The sequence below is a fragment of the Berghia stephanieae genome, chromosome 7 (assembly GCF_034508935.2).
Source record: "Berghia stephanieae isolate SIO BIC M18660-M18661 chromosome 7, UCSD_Bste_1.3, whole genome shotgun sequence".
Classification (NCBI taxonomy): Eukaryota; Metazoa; Mollusca; class Gastropoda; order Nudibranchia; family Aeolidiidae; genus Berghia; species Berghia stephanieae.
This window is the reverse complement of record NC_088366.1, coordinates 24,086,015-24,110,983: the sequence shown is the minus strand read 5'-3', so window position 1 is coordinate 24,110,983 and position 24,969 is coordinate 24,086,015. Positions and strand designations below refer to the sequence as shown.

General features: G+C 36.9%; 2 protein-coding genes across 2 annotated transcripts; one reads left to right on the top strand and one right to left on the bottom strand.

Moving 5' to 3' along the window:
• Nucleotides 1–7,320: 7,320 nt before the first annotated feature.
• Nucleotides 7,321–13,190, bottom strand: LOC144976920 (uncharacterized). Its single transcript, XM_078921524.1, has 2 exons — nt 13,047–13,190; nt 7,321–9,043 (listed from the first exon to the last, which is right to left on the bottom strand). The coding sequence occupies exon 2, from the start codon at nt 8,998–9,000 to the stop codon at nt 7,726–7,728; it is 1,275 nt and encodes a 424-aa protein (XP_078777650.1). The 5' UTR covers nt 9,001–9,043; nt 13,047–13,190; the 3' UTR covers nt 7,321–7,725.
• On the top strand, nt 9,190–23,159 carry LOC144976498 (P3 protein-like). Its single transcript, XM_078920787.1, has 5 exons — nt 9,190–9,327; nt 17,251–17,425; nt 17,884–18,026; nt 20,852–21,094; nt 22,065–23,159. Exons 1-5 carry the CDS (start codon nt 9,190–9,192, stop codon nt 22,428–22,430), a joined length of 1,065 nt encoding a protein of 354 aa, XP_078776913.1. The 3' UTR covers nt 22,431–23,159.
• Nucleotides 23,160–24,969: the final 1,810 nt, after the last annotated feature.

Genomic DNA, 24,969 nt, shown 5'->3' with positions numbered 1-24,969 from the left:
CCACCGCCGCGAAAAAAATTTTTATTCTCTATTGTCTTCTGGCACTTTTCTACTCACTTCATATCTTGTTGTTACCAACATAAGTGCCTGCTCCACTCACTTTTCTGAATTAAAAATTCACCCCATACACCGGAGCATACTCAATGTCTCAATCGTTTCTATGTTATATGTTTGTGATGAGAATATTGGCTATTAAGCTTAACTGCTGGTCAAAATTACTTCGCGATGGTGGTGAACGAATCGGCGATCTCAAGAAGTGGGTGAGAGAGGGATCTAGAAATGACTTTGGGTTTGAAACGAATATTTTTGTGTTCGTGGATAGCTCACACGGTAGAGCCACGCTCTCACCTGCCAGGCGGAGTTGTCGTACCAATAAGGTCGCAGGTTCAAACCCCACCACCGCCGCGAAAAAAATTTTTATTCTCTATTGTCTTCTGGCACTTTTCTACTCACTTCATATCTTGTTGTTACCAACATAAGTGCCTGCTCCACTCACTTTTCTGAATTAAAAATTCACCCCATACACCGGAGCATACTCAATGTCTCAATCGTTTCTATGTTATATGTTTGTGATGAGAATATTGGCTATTAAGCTTAACTGCTGGTCAAAATTACTTCGCGATGGTGGTGAACGAATCGGCGATCTCAAGAAGTGGGTGAGAGAGGGATCTAGAAATGACTTTGGGTTTGAAACGAATATTTTTGTGTTCGTGGATAGCTCACACGGTAGAGCCACGCTCTCACCTGCCAGGCGGAGTTGTCGTACCAATAAGGTCGCAGGTTCAAACCCCACCACCGCCGCGAAAAAAATTTTTATTCTCTATTGTCTTCTGGCACTTTTCTACTCACTTCATATCTTGTTGTTACCAACATAAGTGCCTGCTCCACTCACTTTTCTGAATTAAAAATTCACCCCATACACCGGAGCATACTCAATGTCTCAATCGTTTCTATGTTATATGTTTGTGATGAGAATATTGGCTATTAAGCTTAACTGCTGGTCAAAATTACTTCGCGATGGTGGTGAACGAATCGGCGATCTCAAGAAGTGGGTGAGAGAGGGATCTAGAAATGACTTTGGGTTTGAAACGAATATTTTTGTGTTCGTGGATAGCTCACACGGTAGAGCCACGCTCTCACCTGCCAGGCGGAGTTGTCGTACCAATAAGGTCGCAGGTTCAAACCCCACCACCGCCGCGAAAAAAATTTTTATTCTCTATTGTCTTCTGGCACTTTTATTTTATTACAACAAATATACCAAACTGAAAAATCCACCCTTCCATGTCATGTATACATGGACACCGGAACGGTCTATTTGTCCAACGAATTTGATACTACCTATAAGCTTTTGAGAGGTATTTGACTGCCTGCTGCTCTTTTCTCAAGTCTGTTTTTCTTATTCTTCTCGTTTCTCTCCCCATCACATTTTAATAGTCCACTGGGCACAGTAACCGGTCAGCTTACAGATGGATGGGCAATGCTCTATTCAATTTATGCTTATACTCTCAAAACAATAAAAAAAAACTCTTGAAAATAAAAGAATACGCCTTTACGAAGCGCTAGTGCTGCCAATCCTCATGTAAAACTTTGGTACGTGGGGTCATGCAAAAAAGAATTTGGACACCCTGGACTCTCTTCATCGCAAACAATTGAGGCAAGTTATTGGGGCACATTAGCCAGTCAAAATCAGTAATGAAGATGTATATGACAGATGCCGAGTGCAACCAGTCAGTACGCGATAAAGAAACAAAGATGGAAACTGTTCGGATACGTGCACCGAAGAGATGAAAAATTCCAGCACAAGCCGCGATGGATGACTACTTCAAACAAGGAGCCAAATACAGTGCACCAACTTCACGTCCAACAGCATTGAATCAAGATCTCAAAAATTATCAAAATATTAAGAAACAACAACCGAAGAACGTATTTCAACAACACGAGGAAACATCCAATTGCCTCAGCAACTTAACACACATGACATTCAAATGCACTTGTACCGGTTAGAGGTTCATGGAAACAAATTACTAAATGGGTACTAGAAACAGACTGACAAATTCGAAGTAACACATATTCACGGCAAGCGTCCATAGAGACAGCGCAGCCATATTCAATCATTTATAATACATAATAAAGGAATGATTTACAAGGCAAAAAAAAATATCTCCCAAAACTAACACTATCCACTTGACTGTTTCCCTTTTAACAAAAAATTCCGTTCAGGGCTCATAGGAACCAATTGGTTTCATTCCAAATCATGGACAAAAGCTTCATGAAAATGACAAATGATATGAGGAAAGACGAGATTGCAAGGCCGTTTTGTATTTTGTTTTAAAGGGTTTTACGGCGTTCGAAACACATTCAGGTCATTTCGACGCCAGCAAAAAAGGAACAAAATTGGATCGTAAAAAGATTGTAGATTTACAGTAAAAGTACTCGAGAAAAAGAAAGACAGAGGAATTGGTTCAGATAAGGAACGGATGTAGATCCCAAGAGCACGATCATTGTACTAAAGTTTGAGATCACCTTAAGTCTCATCTAGACGTAAGCACACTAAGAATATAATAATTCATGGAGAATTCCACCCAACACTTACCAGAGTCTCCGCTTCTCCAAACACAAACATCAAGGTGCATTCCAACCCCCCCCCCCCCCCACCCCACACACACACACACACGCACACACAACCTCATCCCCACCCTCAAACAATCCACAAAACTGCAATCAGTCAATCAAACAAAACACAACAGACGTTACACTGTATAGCTTTAAAACAATTGTTTATTGTTTGTCGTATAATTGCCGTTAAATATATCAACATGTGTAAATAAAATAATATATCAAAATACATGTGGCATTTAATATAACCATTCAATGCATCATAGTAGAATAAGGGAATGTGTCTTAAAATTAACCTTAACTTATCACCCGGGTACAATCAAAGGAAAATGTCATAGATATATTGAAAGCTCCGATAAATAATTACATCTGGACAAAATTAAATAGAATTAAGTGATATAATATGTGGAATAACGGAAGCCTTACAAGCAGCTCCATCAATTGAATTACTGTCAAAAGTATTGCTGACATCGAAGTCAAAATGTCTGAACCGAACCGTTTACTAGGGACTCGATGCCAACAAATACCCAATACAGCTTTTCAAAACTTAACATTTTAATTATCTTAACTTTCTCACATGCGTGGTATGAAGTGTTCATTAATAAAGACTAAAAGTACCCCCCCCCCCCCCCCATTAAATACTATGGGCTGGTTCAAAACAGAAAAGTAGTAAATTTCAAGAGCAATCTGTCTGCGGGTCTTGTAATTTGTTTACTGTCTACTCAATAAATTCAAATAAGATGCATTCATTGTATGTACGCCGAAAAAAAAAATAATTTAATTTAATTTCTATAACACATTTACTCATTACGAGATAGATGCTATGCAAGGAAAACGCATCCCCCTGTAAAAATGACCATTCGACTGTCTCCCTCTAAGCAAAACACCACAGGCAGGTTACTACGGACAATGCCAGATGCTCTAATCCCCAAAACAAGAAAACAAAGCAAAATGGTTGTGACAAATAAAAAGGGCGATGAAAAAAGACCATGTAAGCCGACTAAAACCAGACTTAAGAGAGACTTTCTACTTTAGAAGTGATCTCCCCAGGTCGCAATATTACTAATATTATATGCAATGAATCTAATTAACCAGTTAACAGCCATGCTCTGGTAAAACATGCATTAAAACAATTCACATGAAAAATCGTCCTTCCAATACCGATTGATTCAAATGACCATGTTTTTGTCAGATGAGGCATTTTAAATCGAATTATATTTGAAGGACGAGTTTTTTGGTCTAAATACACGTTTTCCCAAAGTACGGCAGATAACTTATTAAGCTGTCTTCTATGATAAAAAATTTGAATGATTTTACCGGATTGGAAAACCTTTGTCCAAACTATTCGAAATTGACGTGAGCCAATTTTGAGAACCGAACCTTATCTTGATGGGACCACATCAATTTCGAATTTTTTTCTTGGAAAGGTTTCTTGAATACGGAATGCAGTTACTTTTAAAACAGACGGAAAAAGAAGTAATCCGTGACAGGAGCAGTTTATGCAAATCGTCTCCATCTGATGTAATAACGGGATGAAGCAGGGCCAAAAAATGTGTTAAGATGTATATAATGGGAACTTTGTTTTTAAGGGTTTTACGGCGCTTGCAACACATTAAGGTCATATCAGCGCCAGTAAAAAGGAAGAAAATGGATAGTAAAAAGTTCTAGAAATACAATTAAAGCACCCAAGAAAAGGTAAGACAAAGGGGAACTGGGAACAAATAGTGATCAGATGTAGATTCCAAGAGCATACCACCAATGTACTTAGTTTGAGATCACCTATAAGTCTCATCCGGACTCAAGCACAAAATCCAACAGAGAGGAATACACTCAAATGGTTACATTATACACTAAAAATAACAAATTAATATAATAATACATAACAGAGAGATGATTTACAAGGAAAAAAATATCATCTCTCAAAACAATAACTATGCATTTGACTGTTTCCCTCCCAGCCAAGACTCCAACCTGGGCCAGAACAAAACCAAGTAACCTCATTCCAAGACAAAGACAGAAAGCATGTTGGACAACAGATATAAGGGGATAGAAGACACAGTATGGACCTCCCTGCCCGCTATGGGAATGGGAACTTTAAATTTCATTTTAAAATTCAGTTTTGAAAAACATGCTATTTTTTTTTTAACAAATCATAAAATGAAATCTAATTTCGCCTATTAAAAAAAAAATTCAGCATCTAGTACATTCGTACATAAGAGCAGTGGTGATTGATTTAATGCCCAAAGTAAAACAAATCCTTACTTATCACATTTTTAGTATGTTACATAATTTGGTCCAGTATAATAAAGGGTGTTAGATGGAGGTTGCAATGGTAACCTCCTTGATAAAGAGAAAAAAAAAATTAATAAGATAAAATGTTATAGTTATGCATATCCTTCTCCAGCGCCGTCATTTTATCATTAAAAGCAGTAATGGGAATAACTCCTGAATTATATAAACGAAGAAAGAACAAAAAAGACAAATGGGAATGTCAATTTTGAATTTTTGAATGGGGATTTCTAAAAGCGTTCCCAACTTTGCTTTAAAATATTCAAAAATAATGAGAGCCATTTTTTGAGAACCGAACCTTGACTTGGGACCAAATTATTTTTGAATATTTCCTTTGTGTTGATATTGTTGAAAATAGGCTTTTAATTTAATACCTTTTAATATAAAAACGTTGCGAAAAATGGTCTTTAGTAATATAATCACGACTGCGTTAAGATCGCCATATCTTTTAGAGAAAGTCGGATGGAGCTGGAGGTCTGCAGACCAGGAATAGTAAGATATGAATTAATTGTATCCCATATCGTAACTTGCCCTGTTGCACACACACACACACACACACACACACACACACACACACACACACACAAAGAGAATTGGAAGAATAAACAATGTAATGATCAAAATTGTAAACTAAAATGCTATTTCGGCACTCATTTTAGTGGCAGTCAATGAAAGACAATCCGGCAGTCAAAAGATCTAGAGTTTATCTGCGCTTATAAGCAACTAAGAAATTAACAATGACAGTCTAATGGGGACATAATATGACCCCAAGAGCAGTTCAGCAGAATAAATTGACTGAAACCACCAAGTCTTATCCTGGCATCCCTTACCAAAAGAATCCACTCAGATCATTGCAACACGGCATCAATAAATTAAAGAAAACATACCATTTAGATATACTTAAGTGACAAGAATATTGAAAAAGAATCACCAATTCTCTCCCTTACTTTCTTAGAAATTCCTTGTGAATGTTTCCTTCTCGGTAGAACGATTATAGGGATAGAAAACACGATGATAAATTTTCCAACACGATTACACGATCAGTCAGCTTATCGTTCTTACCATAGCACAGAAACTGCTCTGTGCTGTGTTGCGAGTGATTTGCTTGATGTTTTAGATAAAGGTTCTGTTTCTCTTCTGACATTGTTAGACCTTTCGGCGGCGTTTGATACTATTGATCACGGTATTCTCATTAAACGACTTAATATAACCTTTGGCTTGTCTGGGACTGTCTTGCAGTGGTTTGAATCTTATTTAGATGGCAGAAAGCAACAGGTTATGATTTTAGATAAACTTTCTCGTCAACATACATTGTCTTTTGGTGTTCCTCAAGGCTCTGTTTTGGGTCCAATTCTTTTTGTTTTGTATACTTCTCCATTATCTAATGTCATCACTGGTCATGGGCTGCGCTATCATCTCTATGCAGATGATACGCAACTTTATGCTACTGATAAAACTAAAAATCTCGAAAATATTGTGAAACGTGTGGAAGAATGTGTGACGGATGTGAAGGAGTGGATGGATGCAAACAAGTTGAAAATGAATGAGTCAAAAACAGAAGTGATGATTGTGGGAAATAGAGGGCAGTTGAAGGTGAATGATGGTCTTGAGGTGTTGATTGGGGGTGAAAAGATCAAGGTTTCAAAGACTGTGAAAAATTTGGGTGTCTATTTTGATTCAGAAATGAAAATGTCAGCTCACATTTCTGCTCTCTGTAAATCTTTATACTTTCAATTGAAGAAAATCAGTTCAATCCGTCAGTATATTGCAATTGGAACATGTAAAACATTGGTTGTTTCCCTCATTTTTTCGAAACTAGACTATTGTAACTCGCTGCTTGTCAACTTGCCTCAGGCTTCTATTAAACAATTGCAACTACTGCAAAACAGTGCAGCAAGATTAGTTTTTGGCAAAAAAAAATTTGATCATGCAACCCCTTTGTTGGCCTCTCTCCACTGGTTGCCCATTGAAAAGCGCACATATTACAAAGCAGCGTGTCTTGTTTATAAGTGTTTGGCTGGTATAGCACCGGCATATCTCACAGATCACGTGGTCATGTGTAAATTTGAAAATTACACTTTAAGATCATGTAATGACCAAACGAAAATTTCGGAAAAAAGATCAAGAACAAAATTTGGTGATAGATCGTTTGCTTGTTTCGGCCCCAAGATTTGGAATGAACTACCACGTGGTCTGAGGGAGTGCAAGTCTTTACCTACTTTTAAAAAGAATCTCAAGACACATTTTTACTGTATTTGTTTTTCTTGACTCTATATGAATCCTTGATCTGGCTATGAATTGTTATTGTTATTATTATTTTATTTTTTTTTATTTTTTTCACTTAAAATTGATATTTATATTGTAAAGTGCCCAGAGCTTGTGTTTTACACGAGAATGAGCGCTATATAAATGTGTATTATTATTATTATTATTATTACCCAGTCACTAAAACCTGTAAGTCCCTTTTTCTGACAACTGATAAAAAAAAAACCAAACAAACAAAAAAACAAACGCGAGCGTCTCATGTAACAAACTCTTACACATCTCAAATCATTACGCTTAATGTGTAAACAGAATTAAAGCCTCTGTCGGCCTGTTCCTGGCAACAACATGATTTTCCTAGCATTGCCTTCAGTTCTCTTGATCAACCTCTAGACAAATGTCACCTGAAGCCTTAGCTCATACCTTTCGTTTCAACAGGAAACACGTTAAATGAATTTGTTCTGAACATTTTATCCAGCCTATGAATCATGATGTTTTGGTTGACTTGCTATAAGTAGACTATAAATTTTTGATCCATGAAAGCGTTGAGCATATTTCTCAAAGGAATGTAGCTTTCCATGCAACCTTATCAAAGCGAGAGTTGAACGGGCAATGACGTATGGTGTGAGCAAAATCCCCCGTACTGTTACACAATCGACAAACATACATTCGTAGCAAAGGACACACGGTTTTCTCTTTATAATGAAGCCGGTGTTTACTGTAAACCTCGGCACTTTCTCCATTGTTTTTACAGAATTTGCAAGTCATTTTGGGCGCATGCCTTGGAAGAACAAGACACCGTTGACGCTCTCTCTCCTCCTCCAATGCACGAAGAAATTTTTGTCTTCGGTTTCCATTTCCATCTTCTTGAGTGCCCTCATCACCGGTGTGTTCTGAATTGTCATTGCATTGGTGCAGTGAGTCGTGTTTCATCGTCTTGTTTCGTTTTGTCTTTACGTTGTCAATCTGTGAAACCATCTGGATTTGATTGGACCCTTTCTTTTCATCCGGTATGGGGCTTGATGTTTTCAAAGGAATCACAACGTTGTTTTCCGGGTCCTTGGAAGATGAATAGGGTTCGGGTGGATCTCGATTCAATGCCGAGTAGAGTGAAGCTGAGAAAATATTGAATAAGGAATAATCATTAATTTCGATTGAAGTTGCTTCTTTGTGAGACTCAGATGAGGTGGATTGGTTCATGCTTTCATGGTTGCCATTGTTTGTTGTCACGCTCTTTGGGGATATTGATGATTGGCGAGTACATGAAGAACCACTAGATCTTTGAGGTGAAAATTCGCTACCGGATGAATCGGAACTTGTAGTACACGAGATTGATCTTGGCCTCTCTCGGCGTTTCACGGTAGGAGCCGAGATGGATTCCATGCTTATGACGTCATCCTCGTCAGTAGCGCCGACCATTCTTTGTCTGCGTCTGGGCCGGATTGTACAATTTTTGTTTTTGGAAGGAATGAGCAAGGATGTTGCGGGCGTATGGGATATCGGGTTATCCACGATGAAGACGTCGTCAGATGGCATTCTTTGGCGTGTTGAAGGCGTCATTGATGATACATAAGGCTGCTTTTGATGGTGATGGCTCCAGTTGGGTTGGAAACTGTAGTACATTGGAGTGGCAGGTGTCTGGGCAGGAGTCGTAGCTGCAAGAGCTGTTGCATGCGTTTGGTTTGTTGTCATGGATAAAACCTGGGTGGGTGCTCCACCAATTAGATATGTTGGAGTAACCGGAACTGGCGTCATGTAAATCTGATTGGTTGGTAGAGTTGACATGGAGGGGATCTGGGGCCAAAATGATTTTGGGTCCACTAGTGCGTACATTTTTTTTGGTCTTTAATTATCCGTTGAAATGAGTAGGTTGTATCTGAAAAATAAAATATGGTAAGTGAAGGTTAAGGTTTATTAGATTTTTTTCGTTATGTTTTTTTTTTTTTTACGGCGCGTGCAGTAATTTCAGCACCAAGTTAAAGGAAGGTCTTATGAGAGTCAATATTCAAGATTATTAGATCTATGGCTTGTCTTCGCTTACAAACACCAAAGAAAATATTAAAGAAAGAGAACCGAGTATACATTTCAAAACCAATCTATGACTGTGTTATATTGATATTACAGCTGTTGACCTGTACATCCCGGGTTCCAGCCCCCGCTGTTGGCGGCGCAGTCCTTGAAAAAGGATCTTAACTATGCGGCTAGTGATCTAGTGGTATGGCACTCGCTTTCGGATCTGAAGGTCCTGGGTTTGAGCCTCGCGCTCGGCGCATAGTTGAGTCCTTGGAAAAAGCTCTTTACTCGCATTCTCTCACCGTACTCAGGTGTAAAATGAGTACCTGGCGTTAACAGCGTTGTCTTTGTCCGAAACATTGTAATATCGCCTAACAGGCGTCATGTCCCGTCCTACATTTTAAATGTTGCTGTTGACCAGGGACCCCTTGTAAAGCGTTTTGAGCACATTTAGTGGATATTGCGCTATATAAAGCTCAATTTTAATAACTTAAATATTCTCAACATATTCGAGTATAAACTGAAAAAATGACTCGTAACAGTGTCGTCTCCTCAGGGGAAAAATGTAATTGCGCCTCACATGCGTCAAGCTTTGTTCTACAAGTCACGCTTTATAGGTGTGGGACTTGCTTTAAAGCGCCTAGAACACATTTGGTTGATTTTGTTCTATATAAAATCTCGCTTTAAAATTTTTATGACCAGTATGACACTACCTGAAAGTCCCATCCAAATAAAAGAATCAGATCCTGTCCGAGATGGATACAGTCTAATGCTAACCAAAAAATATAAAATTAAATTCTCCAGAGTCACAAAGCTCCTGGAGACAAGAGTTCATTCCTGTTACTGTAACATTACATGGGCAATAGTATACGTTTTCCTTTTGATTGGACGCTAGTCTATCATACAGTACTTTCCGACATATTGTTACATGGACAGGTAAGAAGAAAAAATATCTACCGCACAAAAATCGAAACCAGTCCTTTTCATTCTGGGGCGAATAAAACAACCCAAAACAACAGTATTTATAAAGCGCTTTACAAAGGACCCTAACCAACAGCAACACTTAACATGCAGGACGAGACATTATGACGCTTGGTAGGCGATATTACATTTTCCCCCCCATAGAGACAACGCTGTTAACGGCCAGGTACTCATTTTACACCCGAGTACGGTGAGAGAATGTGAGTGAAGAGAATTTTTCAAGGACTCAGCTATGCGCCGCATGTCTCGAATCCTAGACCTTCCGATCCGAAGGCGAGAGTCATACCACTAGACCACATAGCTGCACCATGCTTTACCAATCAGCTATCCGAGATCTATTTCAATAAAAAATAATACATATGTATTTGTGACAGATGCTCTCAAAACGGTTTAATATCGGAGTGAACCCAATGCTTAACTATTTGGTCTAGTATGACTTTTGCATTTGGATCGGAAGGTTCAGGGTTCGAGGCGTATAGTTGAATCCTTGGAAATTGCTCTTTACTCACATTCAACGTACACTGGTGTAAAACGAGTACATTGCCGTTAGCAGCGTTGTCCAAGTTTGCAAAAATCGTAATATCGCCTAACTGGCTTCATGTCTCGTCCTACACGATAACTGTTGATGATGACTAGGGATTCCTTGTAAAGCGATTTTAGCACGTTTAGTGGATTTTGCTCTATACAAATGCTCTAGTTTTGTTTTGTTTTTTGTTTGTTTTTGTTAAAAACGGAATTTTAAGTTTAACCGATGCAAGTTGAGATAGGACAACAGACATCAGTGTGTTAAATCAAATATGGCCTATTATAAGGATTTGTGCTTCGGGAAGACATGTCGCTTTTATTTTGCGGGGAAATAATGACTTATCACCATAATGAAAGTAATCCTAGAATCACAAGCCGTGCTCCATTTTTATAGCGTTAAACCGACAACTATAATAGGTTTTTGTTATTGTTTTTTGCCATCCACGTTTATGAGTACTTCTCACTAAACTGTATTAACCAGACTATAAAAGTTCATGGTTACACATAGTTTTGTGTTGGTCCGTTATACTTCCGGATGGAAATGATGCTGTAAACTTATCCAAAGCGCATACTATATATTTGTTTGCTACCACCTGGATGAGACGCCAATCCATCGCAAAGTAATCCTCACCAGACCCGATTGAACCCGCTACCCAATTACTGCTTGATAGACAGAAGTAGTACTAAGGGGTCGGAGTTTATCCTCGCTTTCCAGAGTCTCAATGGGGCAGTAATAGGCCTTTAGATAGCACAACAGGCTATAGCATAGTACTTTCTGTCAACTTTACCAGACCCAGCAATGTATTCACTGCCAGGAGAAAAAAAAAAAAAACAAACAAACAAAAAAAACAAAAACAACAAGTCGCCTACATCAATCTGTGGACCGAGTGCAGGGGACCGTTAAAATAAAAATTTTTAAAACCCGACCAAAAACGTTCAAAACCAAATCCCATCCATTGAGTGGGCTAAAGTTCTATTTTGGACTAAACTTTATTATATATTTTATCGATTAAGAAGACCCAGAACCTACGTGTACACATTACAAGTCTGAATGAAATTGTGGACTTGAGTTAACATTAATGTTATGTACAATACTTTGTGGGAACGACTTCCGTAGTTTCACAGCACGCCAAAAAAGAAGATGTTTTATTATCGGTGGAGACCCCCGTCCCCCTTTTTTTATCGTGGGGGGTGGGGGGGGGGGGGGGGGGGGGGGGGGGGGAGGCTAACCAAAGATACTATAACCTGGTGAAACAATGTTTGCCATCACTTGACAAATTCAATCCCTCGTGGGGGCGGGAACCTACACTCCTCTAAGCTTGTGAGAAGTTGCCAGGCTTTGATACCGGTAAGAGGAGACACTGGGTAGCTGCGAATCGGCTTCGGTCGAGGAGCTGCCTAACGGCAAGTGCGTTACATCGGTGGGGTCTAACTTCCTGTCCAATATGTCCACGCTGTGGGCAAGAACCCGAGACGGCAGAGCATCTTGTCGAAAGGTGTGTTGTGACGATGCTACCCGGCGGGTTCGCGACGGTGCACGAATGCGGACCGGACTTTGCTGATTGGGTCGATCGTCATAACATAATAGTGTGAACCATAAGAGGCTGCTGCCATCACTTGCAATATCGAAACTGATGGGAAACACTATATTATAATGGCGTCGGGTGGTGTCGTAAACGACAACCGACTCAGCAAATTGTTTTTTAAATTAGAAATCTCACCATTTGAAAAAATGAATCTAATCTTAAATAGTAATATCTATTGGGCATTGCAACTACGTTAATGTCTACAATCGCTAAAAGACCAATGATATAATAAAAGTTCTGTGAAACTATGGAAGTCCTGCCTTCTTTTGTTAGTTGTAACGATTGGGACTTAAGTGCGCTTTCACCCAACTGTTTGTAATGTAAGTGGTGTGGGCATAGAATTTGGCATTTCTCCCGAAGTGTCCCTTGAACGTAAATGGAAAATTACCGTACCGTCGCCGTAAGGGCGTAATTAATGGAAATATTAGTCAGTAGTGATCGCTTTTTTTTTATTGCCATATTTTAAATAAATCAAAACCGAAAAGAAAAAAATAACCAAAAACAAAAACAAAAAAAAAAAAAAACAACAAAACAATGGTTGCTCTAGCCTGTCGAAATATAATGTACTCTGTGTTATGAAGTCAGTGTTTTAAAAAAAATAGAGAAAGTATCTCAAATAGAACTAGCTACAACGACGATGTTTTGTAACCACAAATAAAGCATAAATAAAGCAATCTTACGACTCAACCATTTGGTCACAAATACAATTTAAAAAATATAATCTTACATTTTCTCTGAAAACTGCAATTTGGATCATAGATAAATAAGACTTACCAAATTATAAAATGATGTCAAATATCAATTTTTTCTCAAAATAAAACGACTTGATCATTAAAACACTTTCAACAATCTATTAAAATTTCATGAGACTGACAATCACCAATGTTTGTAACAAACTGAATGCATTGACGATTATTTTTCTTCCCACCAATAACAATCTTAGCGATGTTCGCGTTTAAATTTGGTCTATTTTGATTGTGTTCATTGTGTTTCATTATTGTTCACAGTGACTATTATGTGTATGATCAGGCGAAAGACCTTTTGTTAATTTCAGCTCACAATATTTGCAAATAGATCAGACAAAAAACAAACAAACAATAACATCCATAAAGATAATGTAAATAATAATAATAATAAATAATAATAATAATAATAATAATAATAATAATAATAATAATAATAATAATAATAATAATAATAATAATAATATGAATAATAATAATAATAATAATAATAATAATAATGATAATAATAATAATGATAATAATAATAATAATAATAATAATAATAATAATAATAATAATAATAATAATAATAATAATAATAATAAAAGAAAGTAAAGGTGTGCTCACTTCTCGCCTATTTTATGTCAAACTCCGAACACTTAAGAATATCTGGCCAGTTAGTGCGCCCACCGCCTTTTGTTTAGAGAGTTTTGGATTACGCCACGTGATGTTACTAAAAGTAATTATTTTTCAAAACTGGTCTATATTCTGCCATCCGAATGCATAGCGACTCATCTGACAAATGTTTGATGTTTAGTGTGATGTCAAAAATGCACTTATCCTACAATATGCTATTCCTCTTTATAAATAATCATCTGAGTCAACTGGTGATAAAATTACCCTTAATTTATAAAATGTTTGCAAGGTACTCGTATTGATACTATACGTTAGTTAAGAAACTCATATCATCGGACAAACGGATATCACGTGCCAACAAACAAAACAATGTGTAATCTTAAAAGTTTATAATCTGATTTTAATGCAATTTAGTGAGAACCGCTCATAAAAATGGTTGGTTAAAAATAATTACAAAGAGCTGAGAGACGTCATTTTCGTTCCATCTGTAAATCAATCTATAATTTTTAGATTTGCCTGTAATTCTGCAGAGCACTTTTAAATGGGAATTTACCGGTACAGAAATATATTGTTATAATAATAATAATAATAATAATAATAATAATAATAATATAATAATAAAAATAATAATAATAATAATGTAATAATAATAATAATAATAAATAATAATAATAATAATAATAATAATAATAATAATAATAATAATAATAATAATAATAATAATAATAATAATAATAATAATAATAATAATAATAATAATAATAATGATGATAAGAAGACTACTACTACTAGTACTACTACTACTATATACTACTACTACTACTACTACTACTACTACTATACTACTACTACTACTACTACTACTATACTACTACTACTACTACTACTACTACTACTACTACTACTACTACTTCTACTACTACTACTACTACTAATACTACTACTACCACTACTATTACTACAGCTACCACTACTACTACTACTACTACTACTACTACTACTACTACTACTACTACTACTACTACTACTACTACTACTCATAATAATATAATAATAATAATAATAATAATAATAATAATAATAATGATAAAAACATTAATAATAAAATAATAATAATAATAATAATAATAATTAATTATTAATAATAATATAAAATCAAAACAAAATAATAATTATAATAATAATAATAATTAATAATAATAATAAAATAATAATAATAATAATATTAATAATAATAATAATAATAATAATAATAATAATAATAATAATAATAATAATAATAATAATAATAATAATAATATAATAAATAATAATAATAATAATAATAATAATAATAATAATAATAATAATAATAATAATAATAATAATAATAATAATAATAATCATCATCATCATGAGAGAGATTTGATATGCCATGCCTATGCGAGATGTCGCCTTTATAAAATAACATACCTTGATAATATAATGTGTTGGTAAAGGGCAATGACCTAAATAGCCTAAAATCTTTCAATTTAACCTCCTCCCTCCCCCCCCCCCCCCCCCGGGGGTCGCCTCCCGCAACACCACCACCACTATATCCTCGTCCCTCTGAGAGAAAAAACAACAACCGCGAACTAACCTGGGCTTTTGAGATTAATATCGAATAACACAGAGCGACTTCTACATGGGACGAGAAACAAATAAATATACAGAATCCTATACGTTCCAAAGTTGATAAATCATTTAACTTTATTTCACCCGGGATTGAAATACTTCGACGGAAACTTCTGCTGCAGACCTGCCTTGGTACTACTGTTTAGCTCCAGCTACAGAGCTGCATAGGTCTCATTGACTCAATAAATTTTGTTGGAAAGGAAAGTTTAGCTCCTTAGAACCTATAGATAGAATGCGCTTGGCCAAGGAGTTCACAACATTGCCATCCGGAAGTATAACGGACCAACACACAAAGTCTGTGTAACCATGAACTTTTATAGTCTGGTTAATACAGTTTAGTGAGAACAACTCACACACGCGGATGGCAAAAACAATAACAAAGGCCTGAGTGACGTCATCTGCATACTATCTATAGATAGAATGCGCTTGGCCAGGAGTTCACAACATTGCCATCCGGAAGTATAATGGACCAACACACAAACTCTGTGTAACCATGAACTTTTATAGTCTGGTTAATACAGTTTAGTGAGAACAACTCACAAACGCGGATGGCAAAAACAATAACAAAGGCCTGAGTGACGTCATCTGCATACTATCTATATTCAGGACTTTGGAGCATTTTTGGACCATGTTGATAGCAAATCTTTTAATTCTAAAGCTATTTAGAGTGAATTTTTCTTTTTTTTTTCTTCACTTGGACACTTCCAAGTAGGCAGCTCTGCTTCTGGAATTTCAGTAGGAATTTAATAAATAATTGAGCATTATATAGTGCAATATCCACTAATAAATGTGCTCAAAGCGCTTTACAAGGGGTCCCTGGTCAACAGCATTATTTGACATGTAGGACGGGACATGGCGCCTGTTCGGCGATACAATTTTTCGGACAAAGACAACGCTGTTAACGGCCAGGTACTCATTTAAGACCTGAGTACGGTGAGAGAATGTGAGTAAAGAGCCTTTTCCAAGGACTCAACTATGCGCCGAGAGCGAGGCTCGAACCCAGGACCTTCCGATCCGAAAGCGAGTGTCATACTACTAGACCACATTGCCGCACATTATAACTCACTCCTAGAGATTTTGCTACTTTTCGAAATTAGAAAAAAAAATGTATTAATAAAAATGAGCATGTACGTAGATAGTTTTATTCAACTATCATTAACACGCAAAGACTAAAAACATTAGCTTTGATACTACGCCTATAATTTGTCTCATAAAAATGTAATAAATAGACATGGAGTAAAAGTAACCTGGGTAAACTACGGATATAGTCGGTGTTAGGGTTGAGTGAGTTAATAGAAGACGATGCGTTTCCATGTCAGGCCGTGTCTAGTCGGTAAAAATCTCAAATGTAATTGATCATTTAGACCTAGTTATATAAATCGTTCAAATACTCAAAACTATGAGTAAACTTAATTTTTTTTTGGTAATTTATAGCCCGATAGAGATACTGTACTTTAGCGAGAAGTAATAACCAGTAACCAGACAGCTGGACAAAACATGTGCCAAATTAAAGTTATAATGGCCCATATAGACGTTCAGTTTACTCATCCACGGCGGGACTGATATCCAGAAGCTGTATTAGTAACTTTTCTGTCTAACAAAACAATGGGGAGAGTGGGTGCTTTCGGATCGGAAGGACCTGGGTTCGAGCCTCGCTCGGCGCACAGTTGAGTCCTTGGAAAAGGCCCTTTACTCACATTTTCTCACCGTACTCCGGTGTAAAATGAGTACCTGGCCGTTAACAGCGTTATATCTGTCCCCAAAAAAAAATATAAATCCCAATATCGCCTAACAGGCGTCATGTCCCGTCTTACATGTTAAGTGTTGCTGTTGGCCTGGGACCCCCTTGTAAAGCGCGTTGAGCACGGTTAGTGTATATTGCCCTATATAAAAGCTCATTTTTTCCCCTTATTTTGGAAAAGCAAATGTATGTATATATTCGTATATTACTGCTTCTTTGTCAGATTGCGTATCTTATAGCGAAGGCAGTTCCTCAACCTTCTGCTGCTATTTCATTGGGAATTTTCACGTGTGGTATCGTGCCTGGGGGCGGGGCAAGCAACTTCTGGTGTTATTTGCTTGGGGGTGACGTCACATTGTCTGTTACTATGACGACCATTAGTTCTGTTGCAGCTCTTGGTAAGAAATTGAAAATCGAAGTAATTAATCGTTTGTTGTCGTTGACATCGTTATTATTATTATTATTATTATTATTATTATTATTATTATTATTATTATTATTATTATTATTATTATTATTATTATTATTATTATTAATATTATATTTCTTCTTGTTATTATCATCATCATCATTATTCTTATTATTATTACTATTATTATTATCATCATCATCATCATCATCATCATCGTCATCATCATTATTATTATTAGTATTATTATTATTATTATTATTATGATGATGATGATGATGAAGATGATGATGATGATGATGATGATGATGATGATGGTAGTAGTAGTGGTGGTGGTGGTGGTGATGATGATGATGATGATGATGATGATGATGATGATGATGATGATGATGATGATGATGAGGCTGATGATAATGATGACCATGATTTAAATATAACTCTTCCCAGGTCTCATTCCAATGTGGCTTTTTACTCTGGGAAACAATTTTCACGACGACACCACAGCCCTTCACGTGCCATATCCGAAAATTCTGGAAACTCTGGCGATTGTATTGTTGCCCGTATTTGTTGGCATTATTCTTAAACGCAAGGTAGGATTCACATTCAACAAAAGTAGTCCCTCAGAGCTATTAGGCTATAGATAGTTCGAAGTTGACGTCACTCGGGTCTTTGTTATTGTTTTTTTTTTTGCCATCCGCGTTTATGAGTAATTCTCACTAAACTGTATTAACCAGACTATAAATGTTCAAGGTTACACATATCTTTATGTGTCGATCCGTTATACTTCCGGATGGCAAAATGTTGTGAGCTTCTTAGCCTAGTGCATTCTGTCTATAGCGTGAAACGGACAATAGCAATTCCTTACTACACTTTGACAATATTCCAACGCAAAGTACTTTCCACCAGATTTAATAGAACCAGCTTCCTAATTACTGCTGAGTGGACAGAGGTGTCAGAAAAAAAATCCCCTGGCGTGTGAAGCGAGTGCTCTACCAAATGAGCTATCGGGGCCCCATTCACACAGAAACCATCTTACAATCTTTCGTGGGAAGTAAGGCAATTGTATTCAATAGACTGATATCACGCCCAGCAACCAGCAGCTTGGTTCTAAACAAAGAAAATCGGTACTTTTTATTCTTCATGCTGGCTAGAATTTTTCACATGTCATGTGATCAGAGTGTATAAAAGTAAAAATATGATCAGATTTATAATGTTATTTTTTCCTCTGGATACACTTTTATGCTCGTCGGAGAAGTATTTCATAAAGGCGTTCGCCTTTGTTCCGATAGTTTAGAACCAGTTACTAAGTTACTGTGCGTCATTACGAGGGAAGTGACGTCACGACTATTGAAGCCTATAGATTGGGATCTGGTATTCCGTCGGTATGAAATAGTTGCCATATCCGGCTATATAGTCTAGTGGTATGACACTCGCTTTCGGCAGGACGGTCCTGGGTTCGAGCTTCGTTCGGCGGATTGTTGAGTCCTTGGAATAGACTCTTTACTCACATTCGCTCGCCGTACTCATGTGTAAAACGAGTACTTGGCCATTAACAGCGTTGTCTCTTTACGAAAAAAAAAATGTAATATCGCCTAACAGGCGTCATATCCCGTCCTACATGTTAATTGTTGTTGTTGGCCAGGGACCCCTTGTAAAGCGCTCTGAGCACGTTTAGTGGATATTGCGCTATATAAAAGCTAAATTTTAAATTTAGAATTAAAATGCTCAGAATGATATTTTAAGTTTTATAACATTAAGAACTTTTAGTAAAAACATAGATCATTAACAACATTAAGATTTATCTTTGGTTACATTCACACGGGGTGATAACTTCGAGATTTAATTTATGACCAGATGTTCTATCAATATTTGACAGAACTTATAATTTATCCAACATACAGTCAAGAAATGGAATGCACTTGATTTTAAAAAACAACAACAAAACAAAACAAAAAACAAAAAAAAGGAATACATAAATTTAAAATGTTGAAACAACAAATGCATTCAAGAATGCAATTGATAGAGAACTCCTTGCCTTGAGGTACGTATTATGATAAATGAGATGTGTTTTTCTCGTTTTAAAAAATAATGCTTCTGATAAACAAATCTGGGGTGAAACATTATTAAGGCATCAACTTGATCTTTTATAAGGCGTTGTGTGCATAAAATATCAATGCATCAATTTGATCTTTTCTTTTGCTTGTTTTCTCACTAGTATATTATACTTTCGTCTGTGAAAGTTAGGGTATTTAAAGGTCTTTTGTGTGCGGCTATGTGGTCTAGTGGTTTGACACTCGCTTTCGGATCGGAAGGTGCTGGGTTCGAGCCTCGCTCGGCGCATAGTTGAGCCCTTGGAAAAGGCTCTTTACTCACCGTACTCAGGTGTAAAATGAGTATCTGGCCGTTAACAGTGTTGTCTCTGTCCGAAAAAAAAATGTCATATCGCCTAAAAGGCGTCATGTCCTGTCCTGCATGTTAAATGTTGTTTTTGACCAGGGACCCCTTGTAAAGCACTTTGAACACGTTTAGTGGATATTGCTCTATATAAAAGCTCAATTAAAAAAAAAGTGTAACGGTGGGTAAACGGCTTGTATTATATGGCTGTCCGAAGCCGGAGTTTGTAGGCTTCTGTACAGAGGGCCATACACTTTGGGGTTACGATCAGGGGGATGGTCGGTCGCTTGTAAATCCCGCCGTGCTCAACAAGAGGAGGCATTGGGTGGCGGTGAATCGACTTCGGTCGAGAACCTGCCTTACGGCAGCGATGCTTCCTCAGTGGGGACTTTCCACCTGAGCCCGAGACCACAGAGCATCTAGCTGAGCGTTGCGTGTGTGACGAAGCTTCCTGGCGGGCTCGCTACAATACACATGAATGCTTCGAGGAATTTGTCGCCTATATAGATGATCATTACATAGTAGCAGTGCATTACCATTAGAAACTGCAACCATAATATTGTTTAATTGACGCCTATATACATAATTTGGTTACAAAGCTGGACTCGGAAACATGTGATTCATTCATAATGTTTGTGTAGGCATGGTGACTTTTCATGGTGATCTTTATTGTATGCGTTTATTGTGTGGCTATGTGGTCTAGTCGTATGACACTCGCTTTCAGATCGGAAGGTCCTGGGTTCGAGCCTCGCACGGCGCATAGTTGAGTCCTTGGAGTAGACTCTTTACTCACATTCTCTCACCGTACTCAGGTGTAAAAAGAGTACCTGGCCGTTAACAGCGTTGCCTCTGTCAGAAAAACATTGTGACATCGCCTAACAGGCGTCATGTCCCGTCCTAAATGTTAATTGTTGTTGTTGGCCAGAGACCCCTTGTAAAGCGCTTTGAGCACATTTAGTGGTTATTGCTCTATATAAAAGCTAATTTTTGTATGCGTTCATATCTTCCTTTCTTCTTTCAGCTTCCAAAATTCGCTAAAATCATATCCAAGATCCTCAAACCATTCCTCATCGTCATCGTCCTGTTCCTGTTGGCCGTTGGAATCTACGCCAATTTTTTCATCTTCGCCATGATTGGTCCCATGCAAATACTTGCTGGCTGTTTGCTGCCATATGTGGGATTCGCCATGGGGGGAGGAATTGCCTTGTTGACGTGCAGGTCTTGGGAACACGTCAAAACGATTGCCATTGAAACTGGGATACAGGTCAATGTATTCCATAATGTATTACATGCGTGTGATCAATCATTTCAAAACGGTCTGTGTCGGTGTGAACCTGGTATTTATAAGGACTTTAAAAGCTAAAATTACGAGAAATGTGAAATTTTAATTCATGTCACTTAGGGAAATTATTAGTCACCTCGACATAACACCGTTTTGAGTAAGTGGGTCACATATCATTGATTGTTTTGATGGGTTTTTACGGTGCTTGCGATACATCGAAATCATATGGATTCATAAGTGTGGATGGGTAAATTCCTTTATGGAGTGGACAGCATTGTAAGTGTTAGTACACAAATGACCCAACATGCGAGTTGTGCTTTATGAAATGAACAATTAATATCACAGTGCAAGCGCATTGAGCAAAGTGAATGCGTGGAATAAAGCTCTATAAAAATATCAGTCTTTAAAGATTTTGGAAGGTACCAATGAGAAGTGGTTTGAATGTATAAAATGTAAAGCATTCCTCATCGTCATTGTCCTGTCCCTCTTGGCCGTTGGAATCTATGCCAATTTTTAACATCTTCGCCATGATTGGTCTCAAGCAAAAACTTTCTGTTTTTTTTTTTTTGCTTCATTTTGTAAAGTTCACCATCGGGGGAGGAATTGTTAACATGAAGGTATTGGGAACATGTCAAAAAAGTTGCCGTTGAAATGGGTATATAGGTCATTGTTCATACCCATAAAATACAAAATAAAACATACAATCAATTACATAATATGGGATAATATGAGATGATTTAAAAAGAAAAAAAAGTCTCTCATTTAAAGATATGGCATCTAATTGTAACCCCCCACCCCGAAAAACAAAGAATAAAATTATTTAAAAAAACAAACAAACAGAAAAAGGGGAAAAACACCCCAAAACAAATGTTAACTTGTCGTATCTTGATATGTAAGCATCAGTATAGAGTTTTCCTCCTTTTCTAACGCTGTTCTATTTTCTGTTTTGCAGAACACAGGGATCGCCTTCATGATAGTTTTCTTCTCGTTTCCACCACCCGACAATCAACTGGCCGTGGTGGCGCCCGCGGCTTCCGCTATAATGACGCCACTTCCGCTAATTGTGATCACATTTTTCTACATAATCTACAGGAGGCGCCAACAGCGGAAAGAGAAAGCTCAGCGGGCTTCTGTTAGCGAAAGTGAGGAAGGTCAAAAATCAGCACGACTTAGAGAATCTTCACAGTACGATACAAAAGTACAGACCAAGCCATCTTTTTGGGAGAAAATCACGGGGAAAACATATAAAGACAAGCCAGTAGCTACAGATATGGAAGAGATGTTGAACCAAGAGATTCGAATGGAAGATAAATTCTGAAAAAGACCTCCTTTAGGGATCTCCCGTCATGACGCCCACTCATCTCCGATAGGACGGGAAACTATATGTGGAATTGCTTTTTCTAAGGACAAAAGATTTCTTGTTTGTTTTTGGACTTTTTTCATGGGCGTAACTAGTTGATTTGTATACATTTTCAGTCAAATTTTATTCAATATTACAGAAAACTGTAACTTTAGTGATATGTGATCTTTAACCAAAATTGCATTGAGAGGCATGTAAAAAGGACCTCGCACTAATTCTCTCAATGAAATTAGAAATTGGACTTGAACAGATTAAAAAAAATAATTGTTACATCATAAATACCCCAAAAAGTGCTCATTACAATCGTTTACATCTACCTAAAAATATTTAATCGGACTTAAAATCAAAGCTGAAATTAGCTGCTTCGGCGTCTTTGGACATCATATGAAATTTTCTGTGTATTTTGATGTTTTTTCCAAAATCAGGGACAATTTTAATCTGTTAAGTATAGATAGTTCACACCATAATATACTTTTCAAACCTGATAGCGGCAAAAGAACCTAGGCAATGGGGGTTGAGGATGCCGTGGCCCAACCCTAGCTGGCTGTGATCACGAGTTAACACTAGATGTTTACGATAAGAGTGATATTATGTGACCAACCATCTCAATCCCGTATAGGATCCGGATAAAAAAAAGATATTGAAAATCGACTCGTATGTCTTAAAGATTAAAATTTATTTGTATTTAACTTTCATATTGAGAAGAATGAATGTATGTTCTCAAGTGACTGAAATCTTAAATTTTGTAATTCTTCTACCCGTTATCACTTTAAAACAATTTTCTGAATCTGATTCACCGTGACATAATACCGACATGAAACGATGGGCAACATATAATTAGAAATCCATATATGTACATTTTAAATTTTAATTTGTTTTTTTTTTTACAATGTATAAAGACTATATTCAAGAGCAACGTTTTATTTAAATCCCAGGCCAATTTAACTAATGACCCTTTTAATTACAGTCCACTCCGGGTAATCGGGTAATCGCAACATTTCGCAAGAAACGGAATTAATTCGATATAAAAGTCACTGGTTAATTTCAACAAACTTCGGTTAATCGCAACAAATGTTCGACCTCAAAAAGTGGCAAATTCAAGAAACCAATCAAACAAAATCTCATGATTAAATATCATCATGAGTGAAATCATAACTGGTTGAAGAATCGAGAATGGGCGGGGTTTAATGCTACATATATATATATAATATATATATATATATATATATATATATATATATATATATATATATATATATATATATATATATGTATAATAAACATCAGACGTTTTTTTGATGGATTCTCTATATACTAAGGTGACGGCATCTAACGATGTCGTGCGGACGGCCGTAATTTAAAAAAAAAACACAACACTTTGAGGCGGCGATTAATATTTATATAGATAGAATGCGCTAGGCCAAGGAGTTCACAACATTGCCATCCGGAAGTATAAGGGACCAACACACAAACTCTGTGTAACCATGAACTTTTATAGTCTGGTTAACACAGTTTAGTGAGAACAACTCACAAACGCGGATGGCAAAAACAATAACAAAGGCCTGAGTGACGTCATCTGCATACTATCCATAGTATTCCTTCAGAGCCATAAAGCTCTGAACAAGTGTGAATGAAACGGCGCCATAAAAAGCACGAAAGAAAAACCCAAGAAAAAAACCATCCCAAAAACAAGTCTGCCTCGACTGGAGATCGAACCTCAGACCTCCTGATTACCGTCAGACGTGCTACCATTACACCACAGAGGTTCCCGATAGTTGGGACAATCTTTATTCCTAAATTCTTCACAAGGGTAGGCGTTTTTATGCTGTGAACCCCCACTTGCATCAAACAACACATACATTGAACACGAGAGAACGAGGACAAAGAGTAGCTCCACTTTTATATTTTGGATAATGTCAACTTGAGAAACTAGGGAGCAGGCACCGGTGCAAGATAAAGATCCGAACAAGTGTGTATGAAATGGCGCCAGACAAACAAGAAAGAAAATTACAAGAAAAAAAAACCCTCCCAAAAAATCAGTTTGCCAAGGAGCAGTTTCCGCAGCGTGAAGAAAATAATATTAACTATTTGTTTGCTACTCTTATGATATAACCCTGGTCTATCGCAAAGTACTTCCTGTCAAATTAAAAAGACCCAGGTTCTCTATTACAGCTAAAAATTCTCGTCTGCACTAATTAAGAATATATAAAATTCCCTTCGTTAGACGAGTGTTTTGCAACCTTTATTTAGTGTTGGGACACATTTTACCCTAATTCCGAAATACAAAGATGCCAACACGTTTTCTTCGTCGTTTGAATATTTATTTTGATATTCTGACCAATCATTCTGCTTTAGATTTGGATAATATAAATATCTCATAAAATGGAATCAATGTTTGCCCACTTAAGCGGACTGAAGCATGATTCTTCTGTTTATGTTTGATTTCGTATATCTACCTTTTATGGAAATTCGATACTTAGTTTTGATATGCTGATTT

Bases quoted from the DNA above. Each gene is read 5' to 3' on its own strand.
- LOC144976498 (XM_078920787.1), top strand. From the start codon at position 9,190: ATGGCTTGTCTTCGCTTACAAACACCAAAGAAAATATTAAAGAAAGAG. The intron at 18,027-20,851 runs GTAGGATTCACA...TTCTTCTTTCAG, and splicing joins GCATTATTCTTAAACGCAAG to CTTCCAAAATTCGCTAAAAT. The intron at 21,095-22,064 runs GTCAATGTATTC...TCTGTTTTGCAG, and splicing joins CCATTGAAACTGGGATACAG to AACACAGGGATCGCCTTCAT.
- LOC144976920 (XM_078921524.1), bottom strand. From the start codon at position 9,000: ATGTACGCACTAGTGGACCCAAAATCATTTTGGCCCCAGATCCCCTCC.